Raw genomic sequence first — 22,500 nt, 5'->3', positions numbered from 1 at the left:
TTAAAGAGTACCTCAACCTGAAATCACTCCCCTCTGTCCCATATATCCCTGTATTCAACACTACTGCTGGTTTCTGGTCCTCTACTCACCCTCGTCTCCTGCTCTGAGTCAGCTGGATCTTTAAGCTGCATGCTTCCGCCGGTGTGTATCTCTCTGTGTGTTTGTGTCCCTGTCTCTGCGTGGTGTGTAAGAGTGAGGTAGTGGGAGTGCGTGTCTCTGTCTCTCTACTCATTCAGCCACCTCCTACACTATGCTAGACTGGTAGAACCTCAGCAGTGAACGTAGCTAATGGTACACTCCATCTATTCCTCTCACAATTCCTTATTTGTTCTCCTTTCCCGTGTCTCTATATAGCTGTAGTAGTTCTGGCCATGAGGGATTCTGTTGGGATTCTGTTGTTTCTCTACTGATACGTCACCTAGCTAGCAAGTGTCTGCCTTATCAACACAGATTTCTCCCCTCTTTCTCCCTCTCCAGCTCCTCTCTCGCTCTCCCAGTGCTGTAGTCGTTTTCTCCTCCCACACCCTCTCTCTCTCTCTCTCTCTCTCTCTCTCTCTCTCTCTCTCTCTCTCTCTCTCTCTCTCTCTCTCTCTCTCTCTCTCTCTCTCTCTCTCTCTCTCTCTCTCTCTCTCTCTCTCTCTCTCTCTCTCTCTCTCACACCCTCTCTCTCTCTCTCTCCCACACTCTCTCTCTCCTTCTCTCCCACACCCTCTCTCTCCCACACACTCTCTCTCTCCCACACCCTCTCTCTCTCTCACACACCCTCTCTCTCTCTCCCACACTCTCTCTCTCCTTCTCCCACACCCGCTCTCTCCTTCTCTCCCACACCCTCTCCCTCCCACACCCTCTCTCTCCCACACCCTCTCTCTCTCTCTCTCTCTCTCACACACCATCTCTCTCTCTCTCTCTCTCTCTCTCTCTCTCTCTCTCACACACTCCCTCTTTCTCCCTCTCCCTCTCTCCGCCCTCTCTCTCTCTCTCTTTCTCACACACACACACACACACACACACACACACACACTCACATGCATACTCCCACAATCTGTCCAGATGCAGTCAGTGTAGTGTGTCATGCTCCCCTCTTCTCTTCCTCCTCCTCCTCCTCCTCCTCCCCACTCCCTCCCTCCCTCCCTCCCTCCCCCCTCCTCTGTTCTTGCCAACTACCAATGGTTGTCATCCCCAGCCAGTAGAACTTTTGCCCTCCCCATCACCCCTTCCCTTTTCATTCCCTCTCCCCTCATCCCCCCCTTCCCTCACCCCATACTGCACTACTCACCACCAACTGTTCAAAACACATGGCGATGTTATGTGGAACCACTTTCAGAGAAAAGCTCATTACACACATCAGAAATCTAGGCTTCGTCCCAAATGGCACCCTATTCCCTCCAGGGTGCACTACGTTATTGCACCATATGGGGGATAGGGTGCTGTTTCGGACGCGTCCCTAGTCCCAAATGGAACAACTCCACCACAGTATCGTCACATGGATAGCATTAGGTTACATTTACATAAATGCTAAATCATAGTCTGAGCCTGTTGAACTGTTTCAGGGACCTTGGAGGGATTCTCATCAGAACGTCTCTAAAAAGGGGGCAGGATTATGTTTAGCGTGTGAGACGAGGTGGCCGACGGACTAGACACACAGCGAGAGAGGGGACCTGAGGCCACAGTATTAGAGAAAGTTGTTCGAAGGGAGACAAGGAGGGAAGAAAGCAGGGAGGGACAGAGGGAGGGGGGAGGGATAGAAAGGAGGGAGAAGGAGAGAGGGAGGTGAAGGTGGAGTGAGAATCAACACGTCTGCGCATGGCTCGCATGACTAGGCGGCTTCATTGGAAATTCCTGACTCTGCCGCCTGCGCGAGGCACCTACCTCAGTCTGCCTCGGCCCGACCCTTAAGCCTGTCGTACCACCAGTAGCAGCTGCTGCTGATAAATGATCACTGTCTCAGGGCACATTGGGCCAGATTGACACACATGCAGGGAGAGAACAAATGACATTATAGAGAGACGTTGACGCTACAGAGCTACAAGAGAAGGCAGTCAGGTAGAAGATTTAATAACAGAGACTATGAATAAGTACTTTTTCAATGAGCTTTTAGCTAAATTGACATCCTGCTTAAGTCACAGGAACAAAGAGCCGTAAAACACATGCAGTGTACCTGCTAGCACGTTGGTAGTAAACCACCTATGAGCTACTGCACAGTTAGCGAGAAGCCTCGGGTTAGTTGTCTCGCATCCTTTTAAATGTAACATTTAAAACCTATTTGGAACTACATGAGTTATCTTGAAAGACGGACTACAATGCAGAGTACTGGCTGTGTCTCTTCGGAGGGGGTCAACGACAGTGCAGGAGACGATCCCAAACAGACCATTCATCTCTTCTCTTCTCTTTGATTGTGCGAGAGAAGAAAAAAAGTGTGAAAATGTACAGTAGCTCTGGATAGCTCTCTCTCTCTCTCTCTCTCTCTCTCTCTCTCTCTCTCTCTCTCTCTCTCTCTCTCTCTCTCTCTCCCTCTCTCCCTCTCTCTCTCTCTCTCTCTCTCTCTCTCTCTCTCTCTCTCTCTCTCTCTCCCTCTCTCCCTCTCTCTCTCTCTCTCTCTCTCTGTCTCTCTCTCTCTCTCTCTCTCTCTCTCTCTCTCTCTCTCTCTCTCTCTCTCTCTCTCTCTCTCTCTCTCTCTCTCTCTCTCTCTCTCTCTCTCTCTCTCTCCCCCCAAAAAAGGCAAAAATCCATAAACGCCTGCTGTGACGACAACCACGCAGGCAGAAGTAGTACATTAGTGAAAAGTACTGCTCCTGAAAGCATGGGTCTCACTCTCATTGATCCGACATGTACTGTCGGTCTGTAGTGGCTATATATCTATGTACAGCCCAAGACTGCCGTTCCCTGCACAACTACTATATGTACTTGACAGAAGCGACAACACGTGCACTGCCATAGACACACGGTAAGTCCCGATCCGTTCTAGAACGTGTAGTCAACGTTCCAGACCCCTCCCAACGGTTCCAGATAAAAGACCTGTTTATAACCTGCGTGAGCGAATCCTTGTTCATGTCACTTTCTGTTACTCATCCCCCCCCCCATTGTTTTTTAGTGCACACAGTGCAGCAATCCCTTTCTGAAGGTGTCCTAAAACGTCATTAGTACGGTCAGGTTGTCCTCTCCAACACCCCCATCTACTGGTCAGCAGCGGTACACGTCTGTGGGCTGTTACAATCCCACTGGACCAAATATAGATAGTTGCTGTGGTAAATCGGAGCACTTGGAATGGCAAGTCAGAAAGGGCTTTTCACACTCCTGAGCAGCATCGAGCCAAGCGGTACAGAACAGGTCTTTGAGATGTAGGCTAAAATATCCAAGACAGCACAGTATGGTTCGGGTCTGCAGCGCGATCCTGTTGGAAAGACCCAGAACACCCACAGTAGGAGAGAGAGAGTCTGGGTTAAGTTTGGTTTCAGAGAAACACATCAGATCTGTCCAGATCTGAAACAGAACACGAGGACGTCTGTAACTTGGTCCATCTACGACCGGTCAGTCCTGTTCTCATTTCAACACAGTGAGTGTCCGCAGCGTGCAGCTCTGTGGAAACTAAGGGGCCTGTTAAAGCCAATGGGTAGTCAAATAAAATGGAGGTTAAAGGTCTCGGTTTGTTCTGTGTCTGTATGACCTGCACTGAGGCCAAGTCACATGCCATACTTCCAATTGGCAACAAGCCTCGTACGATATGTTGCCATGCTATGTCCCGAGCCAGCTGGAGAGACAAGGATACAGATTGAGATGGCAAACAAATAGAGAAAAAGTCAGCTGGTGTGGGAATGACCTTATTACCCAACATAAAGACCTGGGCCCATAGTCTATTCACAAAGAGTCTCAGAGTAGGTGTGCTGATTCAGGATCAGTTTAGCCTTTCAGATCATAATTATTCCGATTTTATGGAGATGGGGGACCAGGAACCATATTCACAAAGCGTCTCAGAGTGGGAGTGCTGATTCAGGATCAGTTTAGCCTTTCAGATCATAATTATTCCGATTTTACGGAGATGGGGGACCAGGAACCATATTCACAAAGTGTCTCAGAGTGGGAGTGCTGATTCAGGATCAGGTCCCCCCTGTCTGATCTAAAAGGCCAAACATGATCCTAGATCAGCACTCATACGAGATGCTCTTTGAATGATGTTCCTAGTCCAGTCCAGTAGAACAATCCTAGTCTGTTCTGTTCATTCTATTCTGCTGACCAACAGAACCACACTGTGCTTTTAATAATGCATTTCCAAATCGGCCATCTTGAGAACGCAATGCACAGCTCTTTTCAACAATATGCTGAGTGTGGTGATATGCTAAATATCCTCCTAATCAAAATGATCGGCCATAACTCAAAGCCTACGGCAGACCTGGGTTCAAATAGTAGTTGACATCTTTATAATACATCAGCAGCGTTTCATTGAGCTGGTCTGGCTCAAAGGACAAGACTGCAAGCCCCACCCATGTTGAATTCCAGGCAAACGCTCAGAGTCTCCGAAAGATTTCAAGTAGTAATTGAACCCAAATGGGCCTGAGGACACAGAGAGTCCCTATAGAAATGAGAGAAGGACATCCACAGGGCACATTGGAGAACACACATTAAACAACCATCTCAGACAGGTTTGATACATTGTGTGTTTTGAAGTGTAAGTAGAGCACTGTGAAGTGTGTTCTGAAGTATACAGCATTGTAAAAACGACCTTGAAGCTACTCTTCAATCCAATTCATTTGAAAGGTAGTTAACAGAGAGGTTTCCTGACCTGGAGTCAGTACCTAAAGAATAGTGTATACATGTGTATATGTGGTGTGTGTGTGTGTGTGTGTGTGTGTGTGTGTGTGTGTGTGTGTGTGTGTGTGTATGTATGTTCTGTTATTGGTTGGGCATGTGTCAAGTGTGGATATAGTGTGTGTGTGTGTGTGTGTGTGTGTGTGTGTGTGTGTGTGTGTGTGTGTGTGTGTGTGTGTGTGTGTGTGTGTGTGTGTGTCAGGATGTGTGTGTGTCAGGGTGTGTGTGTGTGTGCATGTACTCACGGTTTTGTATATACTACTCACGGTGTTGAAGTTGTGAAACAGGCCCATGCTGTGTTGTGGTGGAGCTGTGTCCATAGGGAACTGCAGGAAGGGCTTCATATCCAGGTGTGGCTGGATCATAGTGGGGGTCCGCAGGAACGCAGGCATCGCCCCCGCACGGTTTATACCTCCTGCAGAATGAGAGAGAGAAGATGGAGGGAGGGACACAGTCAAAATACTTGACATACACTGACGAGTACAGACAGTACACTCTTAGGTTCTTCGGCTGTCCCCATAGGAGAAACCCTTGGAGAACTATTTTTGATTCGGCATAGAACCCTTTTGGGGACAGCCAAAGTACCTTTCTGAGACCCTTTTTTCTAAGAGTGTAGGCTCTTCTTGTACTCTCTCCGAAACATTGTGAGGACCTGCATCAACTCCAGCAACAATAATAGTGGGCTACAAATGATAATTTACTCACTTTCGTAGAATGATTTTTAGACATTATTGTCCTCTAACACCTTTCTAGTGGAAAAGGTGGAGATAAAAGCAGAACCGACATAGCTTGTGAGGACACAAGTCCTCTTTAACAGGCTGCCAGTGTCGGGCAGTGGTTATGAAACATGTCTTCTGTCTACGTCATCGTCCCTATCTCTCTCTGCACCCCCCCCCCTCTCTCTCCTCTCTCTCTCTCTCTCTCTCTCTCTCTCTCTCTCTCTCTCTCTCTCTGCCCCCCCCCTCTCTCTCCTCTCTCTCTCTCTCTCTCTCCTCTCTGCCCCACCCTCTCTCCTCTCTCTCTCTCTCTCTCTCCTCTCTCTGCCCCCCCTCTCTCTGCCCCTCTCTCTCTCTCTCTCTCTCTCTCTCCTCCTTATCCCCTTCCTCTTCTGTAACCTCTGTCAAGGATGACACTGAGGGGGCTCCGCACCGAACAGCAAACCTCAGAAAGTCAGCTTGCAAAAAATAAGCTTCTTAATATCCGCAACTGGATTTCTGTGGCTTTCAAATTCCCCCAAGACTTAAAGCTCTCCCAGCCGTCTCTTCCTTTTTTTTTGCTCCATCTCTCTCCGTGTTTGTCTAGCTATCTTTCTCTCTTTCTATCTAGCTATCTCTCTCTCTTTCTATCTCGCTATCTCTCTCCGTTTCACTCTTGCTATCTCTCTCTTTCGCTATCTCTCTCTTTCTCTCTCATTCTCTTTCTGTCTGTCTCTCTCTCTCTCTCTCACTCTCTCTCTCTCTCTCTCTCTCTCTCTCTCTTTCTGTAGCTGCCTGATACTATTTTTCTCTTCCTCCTACCCACCTAAATACTTTCTTAATTTCCTGGAGGGCTTTCACCCCGCACTTCTCAAAAAGTTTGTTGCGTTCGTATTTCTAATCATTTCAGCTACATTGAAAGAGCAGCCCAAAGTGGCCTCTGTCTGTTGAGGGGAATGTGATGTGATGGGATGTTAAGCCCAGGCTTCTCAGCAGCAGCTGTCTCCCAGTTAAAGAACATGGTGAGAGAGAGAGAGGGGAGAGAGACAGAGAGAGAGAGAGACAGAGAGGGAGAGAGAGCGAGAGAGAGAGGAGAGAGAGAGACAGAGAGGAGAGAGGAGAGAGAGGAGAAAGAGGAGAGAGCGAGAGCGGGGAGAGGAGAGAGAGTGAGAGAGAGAGAGAGAGAGAGCGAGAGAGAGGGGAGAGAGAGAGACAGAGAGGAGAGAGGAGAGAGAGAGCGGGGAGAGAGAGAAAGAGGAGAGAGGAGAGAGAGAGCGGGGAGAGAGAGAGAAAGAGGAGAGAGGAGAGAGAGAGCGGGGAGAGAGAGACAGAGAGGAGAGAGGAGAGAGAGACAGAGAGGAGAGAGGAGAGAGAGGAGAGAGAGAGAGAGCGGGGAGAGAGAGACAGAGAGGAGAGAGGAGAGAGAGGAGAGAGAGAGAGAGAGAGAGAGGAGAGAGACAGAGAGGAGAGAGAGAGAGAGAGAGGAGAGAGAGAGAGAGAGAGAGATAGAGGAGAGAGGAGAGAGAGGAGAGAGAGAGAGAGAGAGAGAGAGAGAGAGAGAGAGAGAGAGAGAGAGAGGAGAGAGGAGAGAGAGGAGAGAGAGAGAGAGAAAGAGGAGAGAGGAGAGAGAGAGTGTTAAAGTGAAAGTGAGTTGGGGCTCATTTGAAAGGGACATTGAGAGACTTTGTGAATGTGCTGTCTCAGCCAAAGCCCAGCTGCTGCTTGCCTCTGCTCTCTACTCCCTGTCCACCCCAACGCTCAGTGCATCTGTGAGCCCCAGGGCTGAGCTGAGCTGAACTGAGCTGCTGAGGCCTGCATCATTAAGTCCCATTAGACATGCATGGTTTTCCTCTAACACACAAACACACATGCACCCCGAAAACACAGCTATAAGAACACACAGACAAACTTCAAATCACTCAAGCACTTGCATTCAGACACAGAATTCCCTCCATGAGTACTGGTGTTAAAAATACAACCAGTCTCTTGCTGGTGGTAGGCCAACTGCTGGTGCTTCTATAATCATTCCCTTCACCGAGTCTCTCAGTGAGCACAACTACAGAGCATGACTAGCTTGCCATACTGATGCATGGCCTGCACCAATGAGTGTGTGTTAGGGTTTGAATATTTTCCCGCTATTTTACAAATGATCCATCCAGAGAATGAATCCATTTTCTCCTGGGTAAATCATAATTTCCTGCCAAAAAACAGAACTGTCATTCTAAAGCATTATAAAGCACAATATAGGCCTATGGCTGGATTTGATTGGCGCTTTGATCGAAAACTCAAGCCTGATGCTACCTGAGGCTGTGTTGTGTTATTGTAACGGCTGTCGTCGGTGGAAGAAGGTGAGGACCAAGGTGCAGCGTGGTAAGTGTTCATGATTTTTAATGTAATCAAAACGGAACACTAAACAAAATAACAACTAGGAAGAACGAACAAACGAAACAGTCCTGTCTAGTGATGACACACAAAACAGAAAATAACCACCCACAAAACACAATAGAAACCAGGCTCCCTAAATATGGTCCTCAATCAGGGACAACGATTGACAGCTGCCTCTGATTGAGAACCATACCAGGCCAAACACAGAAATAGCAAATCATAGAAATCTAACATAGACAACCCACCCAACTCACGCCCTGACCATACTAAAACAAAAGACAAAACAAAGAAACTAAGGTCAGAACGTGACAATTATACTGTATGATATGGGCCGGAATTACGCACATCGTTCAAACCATGATAAAACAGAGAAAGAACATGTAATTCTGGTGCAGCACATGCAGCCTACAAAGTTACAAGTATAGGCTGATTTAATTTTGAAATATAATAGGGACTATTTGTATAATTAGTAGGCTGACGAATATGTACCGTTCATAATATTTCCCCTAATGTTATTAGCCTACCTCCTCTTTCTCTCTCTCTTATTGTTGCTTCATTTCTTCGCCGCTTTCAACAGTTAAATTACATACATGTTGTTGTCCTTATCTTCCTCATTCTAATTAGATGCAGAAGGCTTTCACTTCTCTTCACGGAGATTGAATGGTTATGGATCTGAATAAATAACTGCTGAAGCCGACCGCGTTCGCTCTTCTTTCAAACTACCCGTAAGGTAAATGCTGTGTTTAACATTCAGCAAAAAAAGAGCTTGCACCCGTCTCAGAATAGTGTATCGGTATAAGAAAAACAAACAAATATTGTCCAGCAAGCTATTCGATGCCGAACAAAAACATAAACGCAACGTGCCACAATTTCAACGAATTTACTGAGTTACAGTGGCACTTGGCAGACAGAAATAATTCTTAGTTTCATCAGCTCTCTCCGGATGGCTGGTCTCAGATGATCCTGCAGGTGAAGAAGCCGGATCTGGAGGTCCTGGGCTGGCGTGGTTCCACATGGTCTGCGGATGTGAGGCTGTTTGGACATACTGCCAAGTTTCTCTAAAATGACGTTGGAGGCGGCTTATGGTAGAGAAATTAACATTCAAGCTCTGGTGGACATTTCTGCAGTCAGCATGCCAATTGACACACTCCCTCGAAACTTGAGATATCTGTGGCATTGTGTTGTGTGACAAAACTGTACATGGCCTTTTACTGTCCCCAGCAATAGGGCTACATAGTAGAACAATCTAGAGCAGGATTATCTATTTTAGATGCAATTTGAAGGGAGTTGATGGAGAGAGATCCTGTGAGAGTGCTCACAGGTGCACTGATTTAAAGCAACGATATTCAAGTGACAGGCTGTTTTAAAACTCTGCAGCTACAATTTAAACAACATAATATTTGCAATAAAAAAATAAGGTGACCCCCGAAAGCCAGATGGAGATGGGTAAATGAGACGCGCATTCAGCCTTTACATTATGTTTGCATAGGCTATGCTGCAGCAAATGCAGGCACACCTGTCACAAGAAAGAAAGTTACCACGGTTAGGGGAAGATCATAAAAAAGGAAAACAAATCAAATATATATATTTGCCAAAATGCATTGAGAACAGGAGGTAAAGTGTTCCAGAGGGACAGAGGGAGCAGGGAAGTTGCCCTTAGAGCAAAGAGAGAGGGAAAGAGAGATCCCAGCCAGTGTGTGTAAATCAGTGTGTCTGCTTCCTGCCCCCAGTGTATAATTACCCCATTAAATTAAAGCTTCCTTTGGGGGCTAGCACACATTGTAAATCACACTGTCGTGGTGTGTGTGTGTGTGTGTGTGTGTGTGTGCGTGTGTGTGTGTGTGTGTGTGTGTGTGTGTGTGTGTGGTGTGTGTATGTGCGTGGGTGGACGTGTTTACTATTCCCCACAAGAATAGTAAACAAACTAACATTTTGTTATTCCCCACAAGGTCTAATGATATTTCTAGGGGGTTTAGGGTTAAGGTTGAATTAGTGTTATGATTAGAATTAGGTTTAGGGCTAGGAGTTCATGTTAGTTTTAGAGTTAGGGTTAGGAGTTAGGTTTAGGGTTATGGTTAAGGTTAGGTTTTGGGGTTAAGGCTAGGGTTAGGGAAAATAGGATTTTGAATGGCTCTAAGTTGTGTGTCCCCTAATGCTGAGCGATTCATCAAAATTTAGGTTTTTTTTTAAAACAAATTGACCAACGTCGGTTCAATTATTTGAATTCCATTTTGTTTCGTCACACACACAATCAGTGGAAGGCCTAGAATGATGCAACCTTTTGGATAGGGCCCCCTAAAATATGAATGACGAGACATTGCTTGATTATAACCCCATCTTCAACAATGTCCCGTTAGAAGAACAAAGAACAACAGCCCAATATATCTTAACAGCCAGAACAAGCACCTCATCACATACAATGAACTTAATTCTACTCAAAGGTACAACAACTGAGCAGCACCCAAGTCACCCAGAGCCATCAAACACACACAGCCAAGGAAGTCTTATGAGGTGGGCAAGAACCTCTTTTTTTACTCAGCGGGCATACATACTCACTGATCCCGTCAGTGGCCCTTGGAACCTGATCTGTGTGCGTGTGCGTGTGCGTGTGTGTGAGTGAGTGACAGGGGGGGGGAAGGGGAGGGGGGGGGTGTAGGAGGAAGAGATGAGAAGGCTGGAGCATTTGGATGTCGTTAAATCCTGCAACTCTTCAGGAATCCATGCCACGCTCTGAGGCTTTAATCAGTCCTCTTAAACAGGCCACAACGTTGCCACGCAGCCAATGTAGTGTAGTGTTACAGCTAGCTAGTAACACTACACTACATGGCCTGGGGTGGGACACACACACACACACACATTAGCAGTCTTAAACAGGCTGCAACACATAGGTCGCAAAACACAAACACACACCGACACACAGCAATATGAGTGTGACAGAGAGAGCATAAAGAAGAAAGACTGGCATTACCAGGAGAGCGGTTCTGCAGGTGGATTTGGTAGAGAAGATGAAGAGAAGTTTAGAGGAAGAGGTGGTGTCGTTGGTGGTGGTGTATTATTGACAGGGCGGAGGGGGAGAGGGGTGAGGGGGCTGATTGAAAATAGGGAGAAGGGCAACGAGGGAAGAGAAACAGATTCAAACATTTAAAATGATCTGCCAGTAAGTCTGTTTGTGACCGATAAGTCTTATCTACCCCAACTGCGCTCCCGGGCCTCCGTCTCCCGGGTAAATCTCCCACAATCCTCTTTCTCAGCGACGGGTTGCTGTGACAGAACGTATACTGTTGCCTACGGTTATGGTACATGTATGTGAGTGTGTGTGTTTTGGTTTAGCCTGCTGGATGAAAATGTCCACAGATTGGAGCATGAGGCTTAGCTGAGACACAGGTTGATATCTAACGAGGGAAATGGTAACAAAGAAATTTGATTTGAAGTGGCCTGCAAAAATAAAGGTTTACGTATGTGTGTGTGTGTGTTGTGTATCTGTGTACGTACGCATGCGAGAGTGCGTGAAGCAGGATGTCCACCACTCCCTGTGGAGACTCATCGCTATAGAAGTGAAGAAAGTAGCTTATTTCGTTTATCCCAGGAAAAGCTCATAATGACTTCAGTTACTTCACCGCATGTGGGAATCAATAAACAGTTAAGGTTGAGGGAACTGAATCGGCCTTGGTCTTTTCCTTATGTGCTTAAAGCCGGTATGAAGTCACGTGACTTGTCGGACCTAGGGATAAGAATGTCTTTTTAGCCTTGAAATTATCCAACATATTGTCAATGTCCTGAAACATACCTCTGTCTCCACACAGTCGTCACACGCTATAGGAACAGGAACACTGCTTATGGCCATTCAGTGCAGTGAAGGGAGGGAGAGAGAGAGAAGGAGGAGGAAGGGGAAGTGGTTGGCACTGAAATGCCCGTACCGGCACAGATTATACTGGGGCCGTTGGCAGAGGTTGTCCAATAGACCGAAAGGAAGGGTTACCTGCCCTTCAGATGAGCCAGATAGCTTAAAGTATGCTTGAAGAAATATTATCTGTGAAAATGCTGACAACCACAGTACTGAGTGAAGCTAAGTCTTCTAATGGTGTTTTTAAGTGCGCGGTTATGATGACGGTGTGTGTGTGTGTGTTTGTGGTTGTGATGATGCTCTGTCCTAGATGTATATTCCAGGATATTCCTGCCCTATAGATTATCCTACTGACTGCTACTGTACCTCTCTCCTCTATAATGTATACCTAAAACACAGATCAGTGCTTTCACAGGACATACGGCTGACGTGGCCAAGTCCTCTCGACGCGCACAGTAAGTCCACGAGATAGAATCAGCTACAGTACCTTACTCCAGTGAGTGACTGGGGTTCAAGCAGTCTGTTTTAGAGGTAAATACGGTATCTGAAGGTCATTCCTACTTTCTACCCGAGCTAGAGCGTCACTCGGAACAGATGATGCCTCTCAATAACCTGCTGGTCAGCTACTCTTCTGAAACCAATTGAATCCCTTCCGGCGAACCAAACCGTTACCACCATTGTCACATCATATACAAACGTCATTTATTGCGTCTGGGTAGCTTTCAGCAGTGTGTAGATGCAAGCCTTGTCTTTAAGACCCTGCACGGTCTTGCCCCTCCACCCCATGCCGGCACATCATGCTCAAGGATAGCAACTCCAGGATAACAAGGGCAGTAACTAGAGGTTGATTGCGTTGTCCCTTTTCGACACAGTAAAATCGGCCAATCGGGCCTTCTCTGCTAGAGCTACGATATACTGGAATGCAACGCCCATGGACTTGAGAAGCTGCACTGATTGTTGTACGTTTAACGTTGAATTGAACACATGGCTAAAATCTATCTAAATCTGTACACATGAGTTGTCTGTGGTTCCTCGTATGTAAGACGACAGTTGACGATAGTGTTGTTGTCGTCGTTAAGAATGACATGTTATTGGATGTAATGTGTTGGTATTTTGTATTGTTTTAGTGAGTATGTGTATTGTGGCTGTGTAATTGTCCTTAGTTGCCATGGGACCACGGGTGCAAATGATATTTTAGAATAAAACCCAGCACATTTACATGGATGACGCATTATTGTAATATTGATGTTGATTAATGTGGTTTGTCCCCTATAAATAAATCTAAAATAAAATACAAATATGATGATGTAGCTTCTGTCTCTGTCTCTCTCTCTCTCTCTCTCTCTCTCTCTCTCTCTCTCTCTCTCTCTCTCTCTCTCTGTCTCTCTCTCTCTCTCTCTCTCTCTCTCTCTCTCTCTCTCTCTCTCTCTCTCTCTCTCTCTCTCTCTCTCTCTCTCTCTCTCTCTCTCTCTCCATCCCTCTAGCCTATCCCGCAGAGACCAGACTCTGTACACAGCTGTGACCAAAGCTGCAGTCAGAAATTGCCAATTCATTTAGCCAATGGAGGCTGGCTTAGTGTCTGATAACCACAGGGACAGGGCCTGGTCCAGTACGTACAAAGGATGCGTCCCAAATGCAAATGACACCCTATCCCATATAGAGTGCTCTACTTTTGACCAGAGCCCTATGGGTCTGGGTTAAAAGTAGTGCACTAACTAGGGAAAAAGATGCCATTTAGGATTCAGAGATCGACTCTGGCCTAGAGCCACTTGGTATTCTCCTTTCGTCTGGAGGCTTGACAGGGACGGCAGAGGTGCAGAGAGGCAGGGCAGAGGGGCAGGGAGGGATGCAGGGAGGGCACGGGGCACAGTCACCCCCTTCACCTGAACACAACAGTCAGCATAACTATCACAGGGGGCAAAATATACAATATCACACAGGTACAGGCGCACACCAAGCAGGGGCGGGAGTACTTGAGTACTCGATTCAAGGTTTGTATTCGTTTGTAATAATCTAATACAATTACTCAAAATGAAACTTTTTAACATTTATTCACACTTTAAGATTTCTTTATGGAGTGGCCCATGTCAAATGCAGTGCAATTATGTTAAATTTCATTTTCAGTTGTGTGTTAATCAGCACAACCAGCAATTTGAACAACCAGCATACCGCAAACTTTTTTTGCATTCAGCCCCATTTCGCTAGCCTGGGTTCCAGTCTCTTTAGCGAACATTTCACTCTTTGCCAACGCATGAAAACATTGGGCGCATGCAAATTTGCCGCAATATAGAATGACAATTATAAGAACAACCTAATAAGAGAGGAGGGATACATAACACAACTGAAATTAGCATTTTCCGTGTCATTATTTCTCTCTCTCATTACGGAGCCCTCCCTAGCCACTTTGAATGACAAGATCTTGCATTGACACTGCCTTCTCACCAGGGAATGACCGCAGCAGGTGGTAATGTAATGCTTGCTGTTGCTCTTAAACGTCCAAACTGTGCCACATTTGCACGATAGCCCATGTTCCATAACGTTGCCATGGAAAAGATTAATGTTGTTTTCAGCTACCAATCAGCAACTGGTACAGTGGCTTGCGAAAGTATTCAGCCCACTTGGCATTTTTCCTATTAAAATATATTTTTTGCAGGGGGTTGTATCATTTGATTTACACAACATGCCTACCACTTTGAAGATGCACTTTTTTTTTTAAGGGCGCTGTACTGCAGAGACTCTGGGTTCGCGTCCAGGCTCTGTCGTAACCGGCCGCGACTGTGGGGGCGACGCACAATTGGCCTAGCGTCGTCCGGGTTAGGGAGGGCTTGGCCGGTAGGGATATCCTTGTCTCATCGCGCACCAGCAACTCCTGTGGCGGGCCGGGCGCAGTGAGCGCTAACAAAGGTGGCCAGGTGGACGGTGTTTCCTCCGACACATTGGTGAGGCTGGCTTCCGGGTTGGATGTGCGCTGTGTTAAGAAGCAGTGCGGCTTGGTTGGGTTGTGTATCGGAGGACGCATGACTTTCAACCTTCGTCTCTCCCGAGCCCGTACGGGAGTTGTAGCGATGAGACAAGATAGTAGCTAGTAAACAATTGGATACCACAAAATTGGGGAGAAAAAGGGGTAAAATTCAACAACAAAAAACAAATATTTTTTTCATTTAAACTTCCACCCCCACCCCCACCCCCACCCCCCCGCGCAGAAGTCAATACTTTGTAGACATGTACTTTAAATGTATTATTTTTATTTCACTTCACCAATTTGGACTATCTTGTGTATGTCCATTACATGAAATCCAAACAAAAATCTATTTAAATTACAGGTTGTAATGCAGCAAAAATAGGAAAAATGCCAATGGGGGGTGAATACTTTTGCAAGGCACTGTAAATCCAGCTGCATATTGAATGTAGAGAGTCCCTAAAGAACCGTCTCTTTGGCAATTACAAGGAGTGGCAAGAAGTGGAATGTTATTTAAAGGGACTGGTACTCAGGCTACCGTTTCGCACCAACATGCTCCAACACGCTCTAACCTATTTCGAAATGATTTCCACGATAGCGCTCGAACGCAGACGTTCTTTCCAATGCCCATCCCCTAGCATACACACATACAATTCAGTGAGTTCAGACACACTCTGAGACACTCAAGTACAACTATGTACGCTGAGCCTCCAGCTTAATGCTCACCTTAAAAAGATTGGGTCATGTGCAAGTGGCAGCCTTGTGAAAGGGCAACATTCCTCCCTGAGTCTACATTTTGTCCTGACAGAGCTTCTCACCTTTAGTCCCCTGACATTAAAGGGGTAGTGCGACATTAAACATGCTAGCGGTCCCTATAGACTTTCAGACATTGCGCTAACGCTAATAGCAATGGCTCACACTGCACACAGAGACATAAAAATAGTATCCATGAGTTCCTCTGACTCTGGGTAAGTACGAAAAAGGGCTTAATTGCCACATTTTTGCGCTACCCCGTTGTCAACTTTTATTTGTCATGCGCGCCGAATACAACAACAAAAATGTTGCGGAGAAAAAAATAAAAATAGCACGGTTGGTTAATTAAGAGCCCATAAAACTGCCGCCATCCCCTCCGGCGCCATCTTTGGTCCCTGTAATGACGACTGCACTGTTATTCCCAGACAACCAGCCGCAGAGGCTACAAGCTCAACTAAACGCTTCAACGTGCACACCTCATTAGCATTAAGAAGAGTCTGCCCAGTGGCTCATCATTTACCTGGATCTCTCACCTCACCAGCTTTACCTACATCCACGGCTGACTCTAAGTACAGTGTGTTAGTCATGCTCTCTCTACATGGCTGCCTCGGGCCCATACGACTGAGTTATGCAGCAACGCAAAACCGAAGCACCTTGGTGCTAAGTCAACCACCCAGTGAGCACAAAGACGTCGTTTCAACGTTTTCCTCTCAACCTAAAACAAGTCCTCTGACGTCTTTTTCCGTCTTTTGCTCGAAAGGGTTATTATGACTAATGACTTAACAGCGAAGCACCCAGATGCTAAAAGGAACAGGGACGGTTTTTATTTCAGTGTTAATGCAACGAAGATGGGCTTTTTGGGAGGAATCGCTGTTGTACACACTAATCCTTTATACCCCTTTCCCGCTAGCTTGCTAAATCGTACCCTTTCTTTTCTCATGGTCCTTTCCAGCAACTATGGTGAATGCGTGGCCAGGTCAGCACGGAAATCTATAACTCGTCTTTGCTCGTGTTGGCTCAGTAGAATGAATGGGAGTTAGGGAGTGAACTCAATCCCACCGAGGGTCAACCAAGATTCAAACCCAGTAGACAGGACACAACCCTGCAGTGGCCACAACTGACCACTAGGATGTCCCCACGTCACCTTCAGAAGCATGTCGTGCCTCCCAAATGGCCCCCTTTTCCCGACGTGGTGCCAATAGGGCTCTGGTCAAAAGTAGTGCACTATATAGGTGTCATTTGGGACATAACCTTGCACTTCACTTTTTCGTACACGTGCGCACATTTATTCAATTACGTAACATAGGTGCTAGATCTTTCTTTTCCTTTTTTTAAATCAGGGTACGATAACTGTAATCTACACATCCTGTCTTCTGATTTGAAAGGTGTATAAAATAGAGGGATTAGACTCTCTTTGATGTGGTGCCTGAAACCGCCGGGCGGCAGTCATGCTATGAATGATTATGCAGGAAGGAGCGCCAACAGCTGCCTCTTAGACATAGCTGTGTGTTGCACAGCTGATCATCTGAATCTGTGATAGAGCTCTGGATTGCTCAGCCACTCGAGGCTGCACACCGGCTGCCCACCCGCTACCTCAGAGCTGGGTATCAGTCCGACTCTAATCGCAATGCACACACAGCGAACCATGAACACACACACTGGGGCAAGTGCACGAAACCATAGAGATGCATGACGGGCCAACTGGAGGGCTTAATGCTGGATTTGTGTGCGTGCCTGCGTGCCTGCGTGCCTGCGTGCGTGCGTGCGTGTGTGTGTGGGTGTGCGAGAACACTTCACCTGGAATGATATGGTGTCCGTACCCTAAGAATTTACTAGCACAACAATTTCAATCATTTTAGTACAGACTTGCAAAGCATTTGGTTGAACTGGGGTTGGCGTTAAAACGTTCCTCGCTGCCCTATGGAAATAAATTATATGTCTGTGTCGATTAGCATTCAACTCTACGTCACGTGAGCAGTGTGGAAGTGACATCCGAACCCAAGTCTACACCGACACAAACTCTTCATTCTCACGCTGTCCTAATATGGGCATCGTATATTGCTGTAATTTGTTCATCAGGAAAGGCTATTCTTATTTCATGAAGTTGTATTGAATTGAATTCAATTGATTTAAGCACATTGAGTGCTCATTTCTGCTCAGAGGACTACAGACAGTGAGTGAGTACACATGCCCCTGTCCTGTCACCCCTCTCACCCAGCGATACTTGATCTCTCCCTGGGTGTAACTGGATCATGGAAGAAGGCCCCAACCCCAACATCAGCTCTGGTCCCTCAGCAAGAGATGTACCCTTCCAAATGACCATAACATACTCACTGTTACACCAATATGGACACACACCCTACACAGAGACTATTTTCAACCGGTAGACCTTAGGAGCGGCAAAATGAGGGTAGTGTGTGTGTGTGTGTGTGTGTGTGTGTGTGTGTGTGTGTGTGTGTGTGTGTGTGTGTGTGTGTGTGTGTGTGTGTGTGTGTGTGTGTGTGTGTGTGTAAGGTGGTATAATAAGCTCGGCAGGGCTATGCCTAAAATCCTCCAAAAAGGACCTACAGTACTAAACCTTGATCTGATAAGCAGGTGAATCAAGGCTATGAGACTTAATTACCAGCTGTACCTCTGGGAAAGATAGTCAGCACTAATGGAATGGGGGGAGGGAGGGAGGGAGGGAGGGAGGGAGGGAGGGAGGGAGGGAGGGAGGGAGGGAGGGAGGGAGGGAGGGAGGGAGGGAGGGAGGGAGGGAGGGAGGGAGGGAGGGAGGGAGGGAGGGAGGGAGGGCAAAGGTAAACTGGTTCTTCTGTTCTAATCTAAGGAGTACAGACAGGGTTGACTGGGTCTCCTGTAACGTATAAGGAGGAGTACAGACAGGGTTGACTGGGTCTCCTGTAACGTATAAGGAGGAGTACAGACAGAGTTGACTGGGTCTTCTGTGACATATAAGGAGGAGTACAGACAGGGTTGACTGGGTCTTCTGTAACATATAAGGAGGAGTACAGACAGGGCTGACTGGGTCTCCTGTAACGTATAAGGAGGAGTACAGACAGGGCTGACTGGGTCTTCTGTAACATATAAGGAGGAGTACAGACAGGGTTGACTGGGTCTCCTGTAACGTATAAGGAGGAGTACAGACAGAGTTGACTGGGTCTTCTGTAACATATAAGGAGGAGTACAGATAGAGAGAGGGGGGACAATGGGCAGTGTGGAATACAGTACTACAGTACTGGAATACAGTAATGGAGTACCCTGTCAGATACAGTTGAAGTACAGAGGGAGAGCTGGACGTCTGGATCGTCTAAAGAAGGGTCCAAGGAGGAGGAGACGTACAGAGAAGATGAATGAAGGGATGAAGAGGTCAAATGTTAAAAAGTAGCGTGGAGGTTCCGTGAGCCACAGTAACCCCTCACCCCTACCTAACCCTACCCATCCTCCCTCACCCGCCTCACTCTGCCCGCCTGGCCCCAGGCCTGCATGTGCACGTGTTCCAGGCACAGAAGCAGACACACACGCTAATCCTTAGATAAATCTGCTCTTAGCTGCCACGTACACACACACACACACACGGTCAGACGGGGACGTGTGCACCCGCACACACACATACGCACACACTCCAAAAGCTCAAAGTAGGCTCTCACCGGGGCTGACGGTAACACCAGAGATTCTTTTGATACAGTTGCTGGGCCTTGTGGAGCATAACACCACTGACTTTCCCCATCTGTGTGTTATATCCAAGGTGGCGCTGCCAGGGAAGCAGTATTATTAATGTGACTAGTGAATGGTGTACTGCTTGCTGAATGGTGTACTGCTTGCTGAATGGTGTACTGCTTGCCTCAGATCCGTTATAAAGCCGTTTGTCGTTATGATGGTGCTGGTTGAGGACAGAAGGCTTGGGTTACGACTTGTAGCATCCACCTCATTCAGGAAACCATTCAGAAGCTAAATCTGTTTCAGTTGGCATCAGTAGTCACACATCCCAGTGTTGGTGTTGAGTACTCATGTTCATACTATAAGTGCATACAGCACATCAAAGGTTATAAATACTGTAGCCTACAGTGATTGTGGGTGAATGAGTTAATGTGTGTGTGTGTGTGTGTGTGTGTGTGTGTGTGTGTGTGTGTGTGTGTGTGTGTGTGTGTGTGTGTGTGTGTGTGTGTGTGTGTGTGTGTGTGTGTGTGTGTGTGTGTGTGTGTGTGTGTGTGTCTGTGTGTTTAGACAGAGGATGTGTGTGGTGACGAAGAGTGTTTGTGCTGTTTTGAGGTCAATAATGACAGAAAAATGGCAGCCAACTCTAATCGGAAGGGACAAGCCGGCAGTCACACACACACACACACACACACACACACACACACACACACACACACACACACACACACACACACACACATACACACTCATTTCACCAGGCCAAAAACACACGCAGGTATTAGATTCAGCTCTCTTCACTTTCTATCCTTCCTCCCTCCGACCCACTTTCCTTCCTCGGCCCTCTTTCTCCTCTTCCTCAGGTTTCTATCTTTCTTCACAGTTTTTCTAATAAATGATCCCTATTTGGCTGAAGGCCAGCTATGCATGTAAGACGATCCCACTCTCGTACCAGCGGAGATCAGTCTGAATGTTACTCTGTGAATGTTACTGGCTGTGGGGCCTGTCTGTACTGCCTGTCTGAGGTCTGACTCAGAGATACATAGATGGTTCTAGAAGGGCAAGCAGTCGGTTGAGTTGTGGCTGTGAGAAGGTGTCCACCGCAGAGCCAGTAGATTCGACTAGTGGTGCTGGATAGTGGAACACACACAGCATGGACCAGTACGGACAAAGAGACAGACAGACAGACCTACAAGCTCCGTACTACATCCTCTACAGAGGAATAGACATGGAAGGAAGGAGACAACATTTAGAGTCCAGAACACTGGACTACTGGGTCTGTCAGTCAACCGGCTCATAATAGGAGAGGGAGGGAGGCAGGGAGAGAGAGAGAGAGAGAGAGAGAGAGAGAGAGAGAGAGACCTGACATTCCTACTTTGAGCAAAACACTGTAACAACCTCCTCCCCCTGTTCCTTTCTTCCACCTGTCCTCTCCTCTCCTCTGCTGTCTTCTGTTCTTTAGCCTGTTCCCACCCGATCCCTACAGTACCCCCCCCCCCCCCCCCCCCCCCCCCCTCCCCATCTCCCCCTCCCTCCCTTGTTCAATGTGGTAGACACACACCCAGGTACAACAATAGCCATTTCATTTCCATGCACCTTCTCACAGCCTCACACACACACACATGCACACACGCCGCCCACCCAAAAAAACAATAGGCATCCTTTTCTTCCCATGCTACCATCTCACAGCTCTCTGCCCTCAGGTATGGAATTCTATCCCTCACCACAGACAGCTGGATTAACCCAAATACACAGGGAGGAGAATGGACCGAGAGAAACAGCAACACCAGATTCCCTCACAGATTACCACAGCAGAGAGGAGGAGGGGCGAGGGGCAACCATTGTTTGAATAACAACTGCACAACACTAACGGTCCAGGGAATAACATGACAGCAATAATGGCTCCATTGCCCAGCACCAGAAGCTCTGGTTACAAGAGAACCCCAGTCCATAAGAGTACAAGGGAGGTTCCATGCGGACTAGTAGAACGGTAGGGATGGGAACGGCGTGCTAGTAGAACGGTAGGGATGGGGACGGCGTGCTAGTAGAACGGTAGGGATGGGAACGGCGTGCTAGTAGAACGGTAGGGATGGGGACGGCGTGCTAGTAGAACGGTAGGGATGGGGACGGCGTGCTAGTAGAACGGTAGGGATGGGGACGGCGTGCTAGTAGAACGGTGGAGATGGGGACGGCGTGCTAGTAGAACATTAGGGATGGGGACGGCGTGCTAGTAGAACGGTAGGAATGGGGACGGCGTGCTAGTAGAACGGTAGGGATGGGGACGGCGTGCTAGTAAAACGGTAGGGATGGGGACGGCGTGCTAGTAGAACGGTAGGGATGGGGACGGCGTGCTAGTAGAACGGTAGGGATGGGGACGGCGTGCTAGTAGAACGGTAGGGATGGGGACGGCGTGCTAGTAGAACGGTAGGGATGGGGACGGCGTGCTAGTAGAACGGTAGGGATGGGGACGGCGTGCTAGTAGAACGGTAGGGATGGGGACGGCGTGCTAGTAGAACGGTGGAGATGGGGACGGCGTGCTAGTAGAACGGTAGGGATGGGAACGGCGTGCTAGTAGAACGGTAGGGATGGGGACGGCGTGCTAGTAGAACGGTAGGGATGGGGACGGCGTGCTAGTAGAACGGTAGGGATGGGGACGGCGTGCTAGTAGAACGGTAGGGATGGGGACGGCGTGCTAGTAGAACGGTAGGGATGGGGACGGCGTGCTAGTAGAACGGTAGGGATGGGGACGGCGTGCTAGTAGAACGGTAGGGATGGGGACGGCGTGCTAGTAGAACGGTAGGGATGGGGACGGCGTGCTAGTAGAACGGTAGGGATGGGGACGGCGTGCTAGTAGAACGGTAGGGATGGGGACGGCGTGCTAGTAGAACGGTAGGGATGGGGACGGCGTGCTAGTAGAACGGTAGGGATGGGGACGGCGTGCTAGTAGAACGGTAGGGATGGGGACGGCGTGCTAGTAGAACGGTAGGGATGGGGACGGCGTGCTAGTAGAACGGTAGGGATGGGGACGGCGTGCTAGTAGAACGGTAGGGATGGGAACGGCGTGCTAGTAGAACGGTAGGGATGGGAACGGCGTGCTAGTAGAACGGTAGGGATGGGGACGGCGTGCTAGTAGAACGGTAGGGATGTGGACGGCGTGCTAGTAGAACGGTAGGGATGGGGACGGCGTGCTCCTGGTAGCCATCACCATATAGCTCCTGTGTTGCACAGCAATGTATGAACAGTACACAGTATATGAATATTAAGTAGGTTGCCAAACAACAACAGGAAGTCACAGTCCTACAGGACACTGTTCTAGGGACATTATATTAACTCCCCCCCCCCCCCCCCCCCCCCCCCCCCCCCCCCCCCCCCCCCCCCCCCCCCCCCCCCCCCCCCCCCCACCCCCG

At 47.9% G+C, this 22,500-nt stretch overlaps 1 protein-coding gene across 4 annotated transcripts in view; it reads right to left on the bottom strand.

Moving 5' to 3' along the window:
* The window catches only part of znf385a (zinc finger protein 385A), a 111,462-nt gene that overhangs the window by 50,209 nt on the left and 38,753 nt on the right, over positions 1–22,500 (bottom strand). For 2 of the 4 annotated variants that reach the window (XM_036946869.1, XM_036946871.1), the window contains exon 2: positions 5,049–5,218. In XM_036946869.1, coding sequence (XP_036802764.1) covers positions 5,049–5,218 — 170 coding nt within the window. Of the gene's footprint in view, positions 1–89; positions 521–5,048; positions 5,219–22,500 lie in introns of those variants that run through there. The other 2 variants (XM_036946870.1, XM_036946872.1) reach the window with 2 other exon arrangements.

Source organism: Oncorhynchus mykiss, chromosome 16 (assembly GCF_013265735.2).
Source record: "Oncorhynchus mykiss isolate Arlee chromosome 16, USDA_OmykA_1.1, whole genome shotgun sequence".
Lineage (NCBI taxonomy): Eukaryota > Metazoa > Chordata > Actinopteri > Salmoniformes > Salmonidae > Oncorhynchus > Oncorhynchus mykiss.
This window is presented reverse-complemented; position numbering and strand designations above follow the sequence as displayed.